Source organism: Brachyistius frenatus, unplaced genomic scaffold (genome assembly GCF_029030835.1).
Source record: "Brachyistius frenatus isolate BFR_SWC_R1_liver_20210118 unplaced genomic scaffold, ASM2903083v1 Contig_159, whole genome shotgun sequence".
NCBI classification, from domain to species: Eukaryota; Metazoa; Chordata; class Actinopteri; family Embiotocidae; genus Brachyistius; species Brachyistius frenatus.
This window is the reverse complement of record NW_027210758.1, coordinates 846209-862500: the sequence shown is the minus strand read 5'-3', so window position 1 is coordinate 862500 and position 16292 is coordinate 846209. Positions and strand designations below refer to the sequence as shown.

General features: G+C 49.0%; 2 protein-coding genes across 3 annotated transcripts in view; both read left to right on the top strand.

Annotated features, from left to right (window-relative positions):
• LOC138631560 (GLIPR1-like protein 1) overlaps positions 1–2457 on the top strand; it is a 7564-nt gene extending 5107 nt beyond the window's left edge. The window contains exons 3-6 of the mRNA XM_069716595.1: positions 66–133; positions 358–467; positions 950–1041; positions 1218–2457. Of these exons, the coding sequence (XP_069572696.1) occupies positions 66–133; positions 358–467; positions 950–1041; positions 1218–1633 (686 nt within the window). The 3' untranslated portion in view covers positions 1634–2457. The remainder of the gene's footprint in view (positions 1–65; positions 134–357; positions 468–949; positions 1042–1217) is intronic.
• A 2680-nt stretch (positions 2458–5137) lies between these two features.
• Positions 5138–15440, top strand: LOC138631537 (uncharacterized). Of its 2 annotated transcripts, none has more exons than XM_069716543.1 (7): positions 5138–5390; positions 5491–5617; positions 9471–9703; positions 10253–10439; positions 10523–10618; positions 10759–11266; positions 11350–15440. In XM_069716543.1, exons 2-7 carry the CDS (start codon positions 5591–5593, stop codon positions 12294–12296), a joined length of 1998 nt encoding a protein of 665 aa, XP_069572644.1. In that variant the 5' UTR covers positions 5138–5390; positions 5491–5590; the 3' UTR covers positions 12297–15440. The 2 variants fall into 2 exon arrangements, with proteins under 2 accessions (XP_069572644.1, XP_069572643.1); XM_069716542.1 differs by having other exon boundaries at positions 5138–5398.
• The last annotated feature ends 852 nt before the right edge of the window (positions 15441–16292 follow it).

Sequence of the window (16292 nt, the reverse complement as noted above, 5' to 3'; positions counted from 1 at the left end):
ATGGAGGTTGTATCACACATCGTAGCATCATATGATATTAATGTAACATTCTCTGTTCTGTGCAGAACATCTGGACTACGACTTCCAGAACAACAGCTGTGATGAAGAGAAGATGTGTGGACACTACACACAGGTACACACACACACACACACACACACACACACACACACACACACACACACACACACACACACACACACACACACACGAGTTATACACGTGTGTAACCTCATTTTAAACTCTTATGCTGTGTGTGTGTGTGTGTGTGTGTGTGTGTGTGTGTGTGTGTGTGTGTGTGTGTGTGTGTGTGTGTGTGTGTGTGTGTGTGTGTGTGTGTGTGTGTGTGTGTGTTCCAGATGGTGTGGGCAGACACACACAGAGTTGGTTGTGCGTTCCATCTCTGTAACAACATGGAGGGTCTGGAGTGGGAGAGAGTCTCCTACCTCGTCTGCAACTACTACCCAGCGTTAGTACTACAAATACTACTCCTTATAATACTACTACTACAATACTACTACCACAACTACTACCCAGCGTTAGTACTACAAAAACTACTACAACTAGTACCCAGCATTAGCACTACAAATAGTACGACTATACTACTAAGACCACAACTACTACCCAGCGTCAGTACTACAAATACTACTACTATTACTGCAGTAATGCCACAACTACTCCCTGTACTCCTACTGATAAGCAGTATTTGTCAGGTCCAGTACTGCTACAGTAGCACAGGAAGCCTGGTTCTGGTTCTGTCCAGTAGTGGAACCAGTAGTATCACAGCAGTGTGACCAGTGTGACAGCAGCAGAACTGCACTCAGTGTTTCTACTGCTGCACTTCAGCTGCAGGTGGTTAACGTGTGTGTGTGTGTGTGTGTGTGTGTGTGTGTGTGTGTGTGTGTGTGTGTGTGTGTGTGTGTGTGTGTGTGTGTGTGTGTGTGTGTTCAGGGGGAACTACGATAACGAGCGTCCCTACGTCGAAGGTGATCGGTGCTCCAGATGTCCTGAGAACTTCCAGAAGTGTGAGAACAACCTGTGTGGTACGTCTTCATCATCTTCATCACTTCCTGTCTCATCTTCATCATCCAGAGAACAAGTCGAACGTTCATGAATATAACAATAATCAATATTCTTTTCTGATTACCGATCGATCGTGTCATTGAATAATTGATGTCTGATCGTGATCTGATGATCATGTGACTTTTTGTTTTTCTAGTTGCCGACACGGTGGAGGAAGACGAGGATGAAGAGGAGGAGACAGTCGACCCCTCCCCTCTGCCGGATGACTTCACTCCTGCAGTGACCTCTGACCCCTCCGTCCAGCCCGACACCATATCCCCCAGTTTCACCAGCAGCCCCCCTTCACACAGCACTGAGGACACGCCTCCACCTGGCACCACCGCCGGGGCCACCCCGGAGCAAGAGGAGGAGGAAGAGGAAGAGGAAGCAGGAAACATGGAGGATGAGGAGACGAGGAAGGACACTGCAGCTGTCGACGACAGAGACAGGAAGAGAGACGTAGCACGAAAAATACTCCTGAACGAAAAACCGATGAGCACCGGCGGGTTGGCCTCCTCCTCTTCCTCAGTCCTACTGGCGTGTCTTTTGGGGGTCCTGACGCTCAGGCTGTGAGGAAGAGGAGGCCGAGGAAGAGGAGGAGTGATACTGACTGCAGTAACACATCTGGTCACATGACGCATCTTCATCGCTTCCTGCTGCTGGACACTAACATGACTGACAGCCGGTCACCATGACGACCAGTTTCACTTCCTCTGACGGCTTCTCAACAGTAACAGAGACCGCAGCACTCACATCTTCATCATCATCTTCATCATCATCCTCATCCTCATCCTCTCTGGAGATGAAGATTCCTCTGCGGCTAGCCTAGCTTAGCATCATCAGCTCCATGAAAGACCTCCCGCTGTGTTCCACTCAGCTCCTTCACAGACGTTCTCACCACTAGAACGACGATGATCAATAACTGTGAAATCTTCCTGATGAAGGGTTATTGATCTTCCTGCTATCAGCGACTTCCTGTTTTGAAGTTCATCGTAAAGTCGTTCTGGTCTTTAAGAAATCCATCAGAGAATAAAAATAATAAAGTGTGAACGTGCAGCAGGATGGAGCTGCAGAGAGGAAGGTGACCAGCAGGGGGCCTCACTGGGGCTGGTGTGTGTGTGTCTGTGTGTGTGTCTGTGTGTCTGTTTGTGTGTGTGTGTGTGTGTGTGTGTGTGTGTGTGTGTGTGTATGTGTGTGTGTGTCAGAGTAGTTTGGATGAGACGCAGGACAACGAGGACGCTGCGTCTCCTCTGCTGTCCAACTTTATAACCTGAGACGGAGGGACGACGGACAGCAGCTCATCATCTTCATACGTGTCTGTTAGCACACGTGTGTTTAATGACAGCAGTGATCGCTGTAAATGTCTGTATATAAGATTAATAAAGAAATAAACCGACTTCTGGCTCCTTTCAAGATGTGTTCGGGGGCGGGGCTGTTTGATTGACAGACCTGTGATGCAGTCAGGTTTCCTGTATAGGTGGGCGGGGCATATTCAGTCAGATCCGCCCCTCACTCAAAATCTGCCCCGAAGACGATCAGTAAGAGAGAAATATTAAGTACACCCCTCCTCCCCCCCTCCCGACAGGAAGTGATCCCAGGCAGCCGCGGTGAGGGCGGAGCTTCATTATCACGTTTCAAATTCACTTGCGTGAATAAAAAAAGAGGAACATCGTTTCGGAGTTTCAAAATAAAAGCCACGTTGAACTTTGAATTATTTGTTAAAATTCAGCACTGTTGGTGTTTATTTTGAAAACCCTGACATCTTCCACTTCCTGTTTGACAGTAAGGATGAAACTCAATAAAAATCAACAACACCCATCATGTTACCATGACGATAAGTAAACAAGACACTTCTGTAACATTGTGCTGCTTTCGAATGCAGAGAGTCAACACCACCATCAGGTCACTCTGTGAACTACACCACCATCAGGTCACTCTGTGAACTACAACACCACCATCAGATCACTCTGTGAACTACAACACCACCATCAGGTCACTCTGTGAACTACAACACCACCATCAGGTCACATGGTGAACTACAACGTCACATGGTGAACTGCAACACCCCCATTATGTCACATGGTGAACTACAACACCCCCATTAGGTCACATGGTGAACTACAACACCTAAACATACAACGTTGTATTTAAAGCTCAGCACAGAGTTGGTGACCCACTGTGTGTTTACATCCTTTGTGTGTGTGTTTACATCCTTTGTGTGTGTGTTTGTGTGTGTGTGTGTGTGTGTGTGTGTGTGTGTGTGTGTGTGTGTGTGTCAAGTACTCAGGTCTTCCTGGAGTCGGTGCAGCTCCATTAATCTGCATTAATGTGACTTGCATAACGGCCTCTCTCTCCTGTAATCAACCTCTCTGTTGTCTCCGAGGACGACTCTTCATCCACAACAATCAGCTCATCACCACCTGACGAACTAATGGAGTCGTATCATTATTCAGTCTTTAAAAGTCTCCTGTTATTCAGCCGAGAAGCTCAGAAACAGACATCTTCATGGTTTCAGCTCAGTTCAGACGAATTAAATGAGACATAATGAGGAACATTTTCTTCTTCAAAAAGTGGATCTTAAATTAGTCTCCTATGTCTGTTTATCTCACTGCATGGTTCAAAATGAAGTTATTATGACTTTAGATAGATAGATAGATAGATAGATAGATAGATAGATAGATAGATAGATAGATAGATAGATAGATAGATAGATAGATAGATAGATAGATAGATAGATAGATACTTTATTAATCCCTCAGAGGGACATTTTTATGTTACAGCAGCATGTACAGGGCAAAAATATTGAATATAATAAATAAAATAAAAAAGCACATTCTATTCAATGAAATAAAATAATATTAAATAAACTAAACTAACCTAAGCTTAGTGTTTCTGACTGTGTGAGAGTTTGAAGTAATTCAAAATGATTTCAAACTGAATAAAACAAGAAGTTTCCTCTTAAGAAATGAATTTGTCTGACTGACTGTTGCAACGGTTCCAGAGTGAGTCTGGAACAAAACAACGCAACTTCAAGTCAGAAAACAGCGCGAGGAGAGAGGGACCACACGGAAAATAATGTCCAACACACGAGGAAGCAGGTGCAGGTGCAGCTGACTTTCTGTTCTGTTAATGGGAGAAACTAAAGGAGGGAGTGTTCGCTGGCTGCTGAGTGACAGCTGACCGGAGAGCTGTCAGCAGGTGAGGTGGGCGGGGCCGGCAGGTGGACAGAAGGAGACACACGAGGACCTCTGGTGGACAGTGAGAGAGACAAGAAGAGGAAACCAAAGAAGGAAGAAGACAAACAGAGACGTGACCACTAAGCACTGCTAATAGTTTTATCTAACCCTGGTGGTCGTTTAGAAGTACTGCAGTGACCGTTCAGAGAGAAACCTGCTGGTGAACTACACCTACTCACCTGTTGGTGTCGTGAACGTTGTCACTTGGATACTCTGCTCTGTACTGTTACTGGAGGACTCCACCAGAGGGCGCACCAGAGAAACAAGGGTACAATTACATCTGGATTCACCTGAAGTAAACAATAAACATGGTGACGTGTTTATACATCCTTTCCTGTTGTTTCATTTAGTCCTGCAGGTCCCTGACCTGTCGCAGCTCCACACTGCCCCCTACAGGTCATCTGTATTTTACGTTTTCGTGGACGCGTTGTTTTAACGCCGCAAACAGATGAAGGTGTAGTTGGTAGCAGGTAGATCTTCATGTTACCTCACATCATAGCTTGTTTTTGTCTTCCTTAGTACGTCCACCAGGGGGCGCTTTGAGAGGTTGTTGTTTTACAGGAGGAGAGTTTTTATAGAACAGAAACATAAGCAGAAACTCGAAGTTACAGACTGACACTGAATCTGACACGAGAACACACACACATACACAGCAGAGACAGGAGGACAGAGACAGGAGGACAGACACAGAGAGAGAGAGAGAGAGAGAGGTGCAGCAGAGAGAGTGAATGGATGCTCCAGCTCGACCAATCAGAGCGCCCGCCTCCCCTCCTCCTGCCTCCCTGCCCTGTGATTGGCCCAGCTGCAGCAGGGATGCAGAGGGAGACGGAGAGGAGGAGAGAGACAGAAGAAGACTCTGTGATGAAGACGTCTCCGATCTTCACACCTCTCTCTCTCTCTCCCTCCCTCTCAGTGCTCAGCAGCCTCACTCGCCCCTGCTGCCATTCGCTCGCCCCTGCTGCTAAGGAGAGAGAGAAGGCTTTAATGCAATGGATGGCTGCTGTTCGCGGCGCGGCATCATGGGAGCTGTAGTGTCCTGGGCAGCGGAGGACAGCTGATGAGCCGAGGATTGTGGGTCATCGGAGTTTGGAGATGTGAGCTGGTGGGCGACCGAGACTCCACTAACTCTCTCTCTCTCTTCTCTCTCTGTCTTTTTAAACCCTCGCTCGCCCGTCTCCTTCCTCCCCTCTGCAGCTCCATCTCTCCTCCTCTTCCTCGCCCCACCCCCCCCTCTTCTCCCCCCCTCTCCATCTTTCTCCCCCTCTGACTCTCACCTGTGTGAGGAGACGGCAGGATGGGCTGTCGTCTGACTCGGACCAAGGTGAGTGACCACACACACACACACACACACACACACACACACACACACACACACACACACACACACACACACACACACACACACACACACACACACACACACACACACACACACACACACACACACAGCACTAACCCACATTGGTACCAGTGAGCCCAGACAATGGCTGAGGGAGACACTCTGATGACTGAAGGCTAAAGGCTATTATTGTGTGTGTGTGTGTGTGTGTGTGTTTGTGTTTGTGCAGGATGAGGAAGCAGAAAGAAAAGCAGAGACACACACACACACAGATAAAAGCGGTACACTCAGGCTGCTTCACTTTGTGTTTTAGTTAAAAAATAAATTCATATATAATGTTCATGTTTTAATCTGTAATCAATAATCTATGGAAACAAACTGGAAATGTTTGTTTACAATTTGTTTATATGTTTTTTGAATCTCAGACAGTGAAATCTGTCCGTTATAAAAGTACTGAGACCTTCGGTTCAGGTCGGTGCTCCTGCTGCAGCAGTCTGGTTCTACTGGCTGGTCCGGTCTGGTTCTACTCTCCTGGATTCGGATAGTTTGATTCTTCCTGCTGGTGTTCTCGGGCTTCGTCTGATTGGATGGAACACAAACCCTGCTTCCCTGTAGGGTGGTGGTAGCATCATGCAGCATCATGATGCTACCACCACCATGCTGGTTTACGCGCCATGTGGGGACGGTTGGTTTACGCGCCATGTGGGGACGGTTGGGGGGGACGGTTGGTTTACGCGCCATGTGGGGACGGAGCGGTGGAGGCAGAAGTGATGGTACAGAGACGGACAGTTTGACATAAATGGGTGGTGGAGCACGCAGCGCTGTCGGCTCTCCGCTGCCCGCGGACCTACAGTACATTTATTTATGTGGCGCTGCCGGAGAGCCGACAGTGATGGAGGCAGAGTGATGAATTATTTCTGATGACCACAGTGGAGGCTGTAACGACTGTGTGCTGGGGTGTTACTGCGCCGGTTTAAAGGCCTGCGTGTCCACAGCTACATTCATGAATCGGAGATAAATACAACAAACAGAAATCAGAGGATCGATGCTTCAAAATGAAGAACATTTCCTCCAATCAGGGAACGGACTCTCTTTGTATGTTCAACACAAAAGAAATGTGACTCACTTTCAGCTCAGTGTGTTTTCCTGCTGAATGTTCCTGCAGCCTGAACAGATCCTCAAACCAACAGCACATTTGCGTCCTTCACACCTGCTGAGTCCTGACGGGGTGAACTTCACCGTATTAATGAAACACTGACTCTGAGTGTGTGAGAGCTCTACAGGTTTGTGATGTCACAGATGTGTTGCAGTGCAGGTGTGCGTGTCGGTCTGCAGTCGGAGGCGTTCGCAGGTGGTTTTCCGACTCTCTGGTCGTGTAGCAGCTGCCGTTTGTGATGACACAACGCAGACGCTGCTGCTGCTGCTTTATGCAACGTTACACTGACTGGATCCAAATAAGGACTTTCATCCGACAGACAACATCAGTGTTTTGTTCCTGCAGACAGGGGGCGCCGTCGGGTCGGCCACACACTATATCGCTAGTTGGGAGCAGGTTTGGAGCAGGAAGTGACCATATTTGGAGGGGGGGGAGGAGCTAAGCGGTGGATCTGACTGATCTGATTGGAAACCATGACGATACTACATCCCAGGCCACCGATAACTGTAACCTGACTGCACCGCGGGCCTGTCAATCAAATAGACACGCCCCCTACCCCCACTCATAAACACGTCTTTTTGAAGCTTATTTTCTAATTAATGACGGATTATTTTCAGATGGACCTGCAGCTTAAGGCACTTTCTGCATCGGCCTCATTTATCAGACCCGGAAGCTACAAAAACTTTTATAAACAGTCTGCGTTTGACCTCTTGACCCCGTGGCCCCTCCCACCAGTGATGCGTCTGTCCCTTCATGTCCAACGTGTCTGCTTCGTCCACTGAGTCTGCTACAGTCTGACGGTGTTTACTGTATCGGATGTGCTGTGTGTAACACACTGAACAGTCTTACAGTCGATGAGTGAAAGAATCATAACAGAGAGAAAGAGGAGCGATGAAGAGGAGCGATGAAGTGACGAAGAGGAGCGATGAAGTGATGAAGAGGAGCGATGAAGAGGGAGATCAGTCTGTGTTACTGTCAAAGTGCAGCAGAGCGTGACACACTTCTCCAGGGTAGACATCACTGACTGTTAGTGTGTCTCTGTGTGTTACAGTGTGTGTTAGTGTGTGTGTGTGTGTGTCTGCGTGTGTGTCAGTGTGTGTTTCACCGTCCTTGTATGTGGACGGTAGATTTCTGCATGTCCAGCAGGTTTCCACATGTCTGTTTATGTTTGTGGTCGTTTCTGTGTGTTTATTTGTAAGTGTATATTTGTGCGTTTCTGTGTGTGTATACATTTGTGTCTCTCTGTCAGTGTGTGTCCCCGGGGGCCTGACAGTGACTGTAGAGTCTCTGGTCCTGGTTCTGATCCGGGTCCTGGTGTTGTAAGTCCTGACCTACATGGAGCTGTGTGTGTGTGTCAGTGTGTCTTTGTCTCTCTGTGTATCTGTGTGTGTATATTTGTGTTCCTCTGTGTTTGTGTGTGTCTGCGGGCCTTACAGTGACAGTGTAGAGTCTCTGGTCTTGGTCTTGGTCCTGGTCTTGGTCTTGGTCCTGGTCCTGGTGTTGGTCTTGGTCTTGGTCCTGGTCCTGGTCTTGGTCCTGGTCCTGGTCCTGGTCTTGGTCTTGGACCTGGTCCTGGTCTTGGTCCTGTCCACTTTCAAAATAAAACTGACTTTATTACCTAAACTAAGTGGTCATTTCCAACCATCAAGGCTCCGCCCCCCCCCCCCCTCTCCTCTCACCATCACAACAACAGGAAGTGACGGGGTTTGTGGGAAATGTGGTCTTATGATGAGAGTGTTTTAATGAAGACAGAAAAATCTCTTTCTGTAAAATAAGTCACGAGGTGTTTTGATATCATTATATTATATAACATTATTTAGTGTTCGGCTGCTTCGCTGTCGATAAACGGTTTCTATTTATTTCTGTTTATCCGTCAGTCACAGGTGGGTTTTTTTTCTACGTGACTCACTCTGTTAACACTTTAACATCCGTCCTTCCATTTATAAACTCACTCTGGATTTAGACAGAAGACTTCAAACAGTAGAAACATCTATATATTTTACTCTTTTACTTTTCTGATCTTTCATATTTTAAATGATCAGTTTTTTGCAGTGATTTCAATAAGATGATTGTATTTTCTGTTGTTCCTTTTAGTTTCAATATTTTATTCTGTTAACATGATAAACAAACAAACAAACAAACAAACAACATATCAGAGAAGCCATCCCTCCATGTTTAATCTAAAATGATCTTCACAGCTTCACATGACTGCAGCCGGCCTGTCATTTCAAAATAAAAGCCTGTCCCTGGTTCACGTGGAGGGGACGTTAACGTCCGGAGGTTTCAGCAGCTGTTCGCACTAATGATCTGAGAGCCACGAGTAGGTGATCAGCGGACCCTGCAGGCTCCTCCCCCTGCCGTCACGCGAGAGCAGGTCTGTCTGTTTATATAAAGACTGAATCATATGCCACGTTATGTAACACCATTGTAGTCAAGCAGCCCAAACGTTGGTTCAAAAGAGCTCGCTGCCCTCCAATCTCTGGGCCAAACTCCCACGATGCATCTCTGCAGCGTATGTCCTCCACCGATGTGATGGAGGCTCAGATCTCCACGCCGACCTGCTGCCGACCCCCGGTGTTAAAAACAATGAGACACACCTCCTACAAAATAAAATGCAACACGTGTGGAAATGAAACACGAGGACTTTTTCTTTTCTTTCTTCTTCTTCTCTCTCGTCAGGTAAAGACTCGGGAACCTTCGCATCACCGACACCGGGAGGAGCTGCACTATGTGGACGAGTATGGACAGCCAATCAGTGTGCAGGTGGAGGGGAAGAGGGGGCATGGTCACAGGAGGCGGCGGTCGCGCTGTGCGGTTGAGTGCAACGTCCCGACGGAGAGACACTGGGAGGCCCTGAGAGCCATGGGACTGATGGAGGGCGAAGAGGGGCAGGGGGACGGATACGGAGCAGGGTAAGGACCATCGGGAGCCTGGAGGGGCGGGGTGTGGGGGACATAAAGGGGCATGGTCTGGGGGCGGGTCCTGGGGTCCAGAGCCTGGTAGGGTCATGTGATGGGAGGTAAAGACGAGGGACCTGACTGAGGCTGAGCCTGGGGGGGACTTTGGGACAATGCTCAGATTGTAAATGGGATTAAATGGTTCAGAGTTGAATGGGATGTTAAAGTGTAAAAGTTCTGCAGTGGGGTCAGATTCAGGGATCCAGGTCCAACGTTAACAACGAGTAAGAGTTCTGGACTGAAGTGAAAAGTACTGATCGCAGACTGTTTTAACGTCTCACTGAGGGACGAACGAGGTCAGCAGGATGCTGCATTGAGTCTCTGAGCTCTCATGAATATTAATGAGTGAAGGTGGTTCTGCTGAGGCAGCTGTTTCTAATCAACATGATATCCTGATACATGTAGATGAAGACTATAAATATTCATTCATCAGTGACATCAGAGTCCATCATGTCTCTACGTTCATACACAGTAATGAAATAAATGTGGTCTGTCCCCCCACAGGCCCTACTACGGTCACATGACCGTGTCACCTGACCTCTACCCGGCCAACAGTCACATGATGGTGTCACCTGACGTCTATCCGCCCAACACCTACCTGGCCAGACCGCTGAGCGAGCAGCACCCAGTTACCAGCTACCTGCCCAGCGTGTCCTACAGCCTGGACCACCTGGACCGACTCGACTACCAGGTCACCTCACGGTTCTGATCCGGACTCTCACCTGTGTTGTCCTGACGTGTCGTACGGTCTATAATCTAATTTTCGTGTTTCAGGGTCCAGACATGATGCCCTACCAGCCCAACTCAGAGAGCTGTCTGATTGGCTGCTACAGCACAGAGGAGGTGGAGCCCAAGATGTTCCCCGGACAGGTAGAGAGTTCCAGCAGATGCATCACCTGTGTTGTTATCGATGTGGTTTATTCAAAGTGATCCTGATGAATTTGTCGTGAACATGAGTCGGATCATCTTCATGTTCATAAAACTGGACGTTTCTTCTCCTTCGTCTTCAGTCTGACTACCGTCCTCCTTGGAGATCTGATCGTCCTCTGGCCTACCTCCCCCTCAGCGAGCTGGACAGCGGGTTGGGCTGCGGCCCTGACAGCCCGCACCACCGGGTGCCGTTCTCCGAAGCCGAGACGGACGCCATGTCCTCGCTGCCTGGCCACACCCCTTCCTCCCAGGGCTCTTCCTCTTCCTCCGAGTCCCTCATCTCCTCGGAGCCCAGCGACTCGGGCTTCCACAGCGTCAGCACCGGGGAGCACCGACGGCTGCATAAGATCCACAGCAGCCACGTCCACCGGCAGGCTCACCAGCTCCGCTCAGGCCACTCCCCTCGGGAGCAGAGAGGACGCTGGGACTTGGAGTCCATCCCCGAGACGATTCCGATGAACCACGCCGGGGCCCCGCAGGCCTCCCGCTGCACTGTGGGTAACAGCACGACCACGACGGTCCACTTCCACCGAGCCGAGAGGAGTCCGACGTTACCCCGTCACCGTTCACCTCCATCTCCCTCCATCGGTGAGCGGCGCTCCAGAAATTATGCTTTAATGTTCAAAGACCTCCAAGAATAAACGAGGTGTATTCTTTTTTTCTGTCTGCAGGTTGTCGTACCGAGCCCTGCCAGCGGAGGGCGCTGTGGTTGGAGCAGCAGCAGCAGAGAGGGGGCGGGACCATCGAGGCTCCGGGGAGGAGTCAAACCATCACAGACCTGAGTGACAGACAGCGGCACCGCCGGGCGAGTCACCCCAACATGACCGACCCGAATGCTCTGAGAAGTACCGTCCAGAACAACCAGCCCGATACCACCAGCAATAGTCTGGGGCCGAGGAGCCGGGCAAGTTACCCCAGCAACGGTCACCCCACCAGTCACCTCAGCATCGAACGAACCATTCTGACCAATCACCAGAACTCTCCGAGGAACAGTTCCAACCGCAGCCGAGACGACGACTCCCACTCCAAGAGTCCTGGTTCCGGGTCCAGCGGGGTGTCCGACTGGCGTGGCTTCCAGACTCTCGGGAGTCGAACCAGCGCACCTAAAAGTTCCTGCGGTCCTTTCTACAGCACGCTGGGGGCACCGCATCACAGCCCTCGCTCTCCGCCTTCCCCCCGCTCCAGACTGTCCAATCAGAAGTCGGTCCGGAACCAGTTGCTCAGGGCCCGAGCTTACCGATTAGCCAGGGAGCGCAGCGAGGTCACGACCGATGAGGAGGTGCGAGGAGACGGGGGGAGGGAAGGGGACGAGGAAGGGGAGGACGGTCGGTGGGCGGGGCGATACTGGAGCCGCACGGAGAGGAGGCGTCACCTGGCCTTGTCACGGCAACACCGAGAGAGGCGAGGAGGAGGAGGGGAGGAGCTGGCGGGGGGAGTTCAGGGGTCAATGTCATCCCAGACGGTTCTGGAACTGAGCCACATGAAGCAGAACCGGCTGAGGAACAGCAAGCTACTCGATGATTGGACCACGGTGGAGGAACTGCTGACTCACGGGACACGGGTGGAGAGTGACAGTCAGCTATGTCCCTCCCCGCTGCTGTCAGTCACCACCGTCTGACGGAACAACCACCGCCTGACAGAACAACCACCGCCTGATGGAACAACCACCGCCTGACGGAACAACCACCGCCTGAAGGAACAACCACCGTCTGACAGACAAACCACTGTCTGATGGGACAACCACCCCCTGATGGGACAACCACTGTCTGACGGAACAACCATGCCTGACGGAACAACCACCATCTGACAGACAAACCACCGCCTGATGGAACAACCACCGTCTGACGGAACAACCACTGCCTGAAAGAAAAACCACCGTCTGACGGAACAACCACCGCCTGAAAGAAAAACCACCGTCTGATGGAACAACCACCACCTGAAGGAACAACCACCGTCTGACGGAACCACTGTCTGACGGAACAACCACAGCCTGGCAGAACAACCACCATCTGAAGGAACAACCACCGTCTGACGGAACAACCACCGTCTGACGGAACAGCCACCGTCTGACAGACAAACCATTGTCTGACAGAACAACCACCACCTGAAGGAACAACCACCGTCTGATGGAACAACCACCGTCTGACGGAACAACCACAGCTTGACGGAACAACCACCGCCTGAAGGAACAACCACCGTCTGACGGAACAACCACCACCTGAAGGAACAACCACAGCTTGACGGAACAACCACCGCCTGAAGGAACAACCACCGTCTGACGGAACAACCACCACCTGAAGGAACAACCACCATCTGATGGAACAACCACGCCTGATGGAACAACCACCATCTGACAGACAAACCACCGCCTGACGGAACAACCACCATCTGACGGAACAACCACTGATGGAACAACCACCAATGGAAACTTCCACTGTCACTGAGGACCAGACCCACTGAGGATTGAAGGTTCAGGACACCAACGAAGACAAAGAGTTACTGCTGATCCATGGACACCCTCAGTTACAGAAGTAGATAAGAGAAACAATATGTTTGCGTTACAGTTTAAAGAAAGAGAGGAACCAAATGTACGACGCCCGAGACAGCAGGTAGAACCGAAACAGGCAATAGACAACAACAACAAATCAGACAGAGAACCGACCGGTCAGGAACTGAGCCAGGAAAACACAACTACAAGTGTAAAGTACGTCTTGACCGGGCGGGTAGTCAGGTGGTTGCAGGTGAGGTGGGCGTGGCAAGAAGGAGATGGGTACTGAGTGAAGGAAACACTTGGGGACACCTGTTGGATGGAGGTGGTGACGCAGGGAGGAAAACCGAACAACAGAAAAAATATGAGACGAAAACACAGAACGATCTTAGACAATCAAGAGACGAAACTCAACAAGAGCACGATTTACAATGAGCCGGTGAGAGCCTGAAGGACTCAACCGCACTTTCAGTCCGAGAACCCAACGCCCGGGTTTGTAGAACTTACCGGACTCTTTAGGATCCTCAAAACCGAAAAGCGTCCACGTCGACCCATTAAAGGTCATTAAACAGATGTTTGTCGGAGGATTTCTCAACCTTCAAACGATCAAACGAATATGACACTTCGATGTTGTTGTTTTTTTCTGCCAGACGGTTTGTCACTTTGACGTCCGTCTGAAGGTGACGTCTCTGCAGCAAACACAGCTGCAGCAAATTATTATTTTAACTGGAGATGAATCTGCTGATTATAATTATTATTATTACTAATTATCAATGACATATTTTGTCAATAAAAATGGCCAAAAAACCCAGGTGTCATCTTAAAGAAAAAATCCTCCTTATTGTCCCAAAATCAAAACCATTCCTGCAAAAATTCAATACGTTCTGACCTTTGAGCGGCTGGTTTAGATGTTTGCTCTAAAAAAATTACTAAAATGATTATTCAACTATCAACAATTTCTTATCAATCAACCAATCGGTTGCAGCTGTGTTCACGAATGTCGACCCCGTGGCGCCATAAATCAGAAACGACGACATCATCCACAAATAAACAGATTGCAACTTGTTTTAGCTTAGCTTAGCATAAAAACTGTAACCGGGGGGAAACTGTTAGCATTACGCTGATGACACGTTTTTGTGTGTGTCTGAAGGGCTGCAATTGAGCCGGTTCGATTTACGTCTGAACAATCTGAGAAGCGATAATCAGGGTTTAATGTTATGATGTAATAACGTGTCATAAATAAAAACTGTTCAATGCAATTTTGTTAGATTTAAAAAAAAAAAAAAAAAAAAAAAAGCTCATTTATTTTCGTATTTTATCCATGTTTTGGAGGAAATGAAATCCTGACGACGGTTTCAGGTCACAGAGGTGGACTCGTCAAATTAATATATAATATATGAGGATTTCTATTTCTAAACTGTGTGTGTGTGTGTGTGTGTGTGTGTGTGTGTGTGTGTGTGTGTGTGTGTGTGTGTGTGTGTGTGTGTGTGTGTGTGTGTGTGTGTGATGAAGGAGAGAGAATATAAAGTTTGATACGGACTCGTTCGTAGCCAAAGATCCGTTGTTACCTTTGGTTTGTGGACAATCTGGACCAGCGCTCGATGTAAAAGTATATTTTATAACCACAGTAGTTTTTATATATTTGATCTTTTATTTTGTAGATTTAAACTCGCCGACATCCTGCTCTGCCGTGCGTAGACGTTCGTGTTCAAAACTGAACCTCGCATGTGAACTCCTCATTAGCACAGAACGAGCTCGTTCATCGAGAACCCGGACTCTCTCTCGCGGCCCGGGCTTTTATTTTAACAAGCACATCTCAGAGGAAGTGATGCAGCTGCATGTTAACCTGACGTGTCTCCGGTCGTTTACCTGGCGATGTGACGTGTGACAGCATGCAGCTCCTCCTCCTCCTCCTCCACAACACCAAAGAAATTCTGAAAAGGGAAACACGTTTTTAATATTCCAGAACTGTGACTCCTCAAAACCTCCCGAGATTCTTTCGAGACGTTCATGTTTTCATTTCCTGTCGCATCATGTGACTGAATCCCTCCGCGCTCAGTTCATCTGCCTGGTTCTTCACTTCCTGTTTGAAAAGTGGAGTATCGATACAATTTTTATTATTTTCAATACGTTCTGGCGAACGGACAGGCCGTCACTGTGGTTAGCCTCGCTGTGTGTCCGAGGTTGTGTAACCAGGTGTTGCCACGGTGACGGGTTTACACGCGATCGTCTCTGATGTGTATTTTCCATCACTTTAAATTAATAAAGTCATCGATACAATCTTTATGTGTCCTGGATTATTGATCTAATGAGCGATTGTTTGTTTTCGGTCATAAACAGGTTCCTGCGAAATGTGTCACAATAAAAGCGCCGTTAAGAACGGAAGGCTTTTAATTTGAAATGGTTACAGGAAGTGCAAAAAGACCCGCGAACGTTTTCATTTCCTCACGTGTCCTGTCGCTGCGTGGCGGAGCTTCTGCACGTGCTCAGAAAAAATAACGCTACATCCACAGGATGCAGTTCAGCAGATGACCAGAGGGGGGCGGAGGCAGTTTTTCTGACGTCACACTGTCACCTCCTCCAGCGTCGCCATGTCGTTGTTGTTGTTTTTTTTACATCGTACATAAGCATACGTTGACATGGAGGGTCCGGCGCTCATCTGCCCCCTGGTGGACGCGGTTTAATCCTGCAGACACCGTCCTGTTAGGAGGGGAAGAACGAGGACAACGACGGGAACAAAACACGTCTAACAGCAGATTAAAGCTCACTGGTTTGCTTGCTATTATTTAATTCCAACACAAACAGGGAAGAATGATTGGCCCCCTGTTGGCACTCAGTGGTACTGCACCTTGAGGTGCTTCTGCTTTGCTTTCAGCTGACTCTGGAAGTCTCCCTCTCTGACCTCTGACCTCTGATTAAATGTTCTGACAGTGGAACATCATCCCGGTCTCCGTTTTGTGTCGACGACACACGCGGCTCGTCTCATCGTGAGGTCGCCGTGACAACTGTGACTGACAGGACTCGCAAGCTGACACTCTCGCTTCGCTGACGGCCGCGCTCCGTGACCGTCACCATGGCAACCTGCTGTTTCTACGGCAGCTGGTGTCTCAGCTCTTGGCCCCGTCG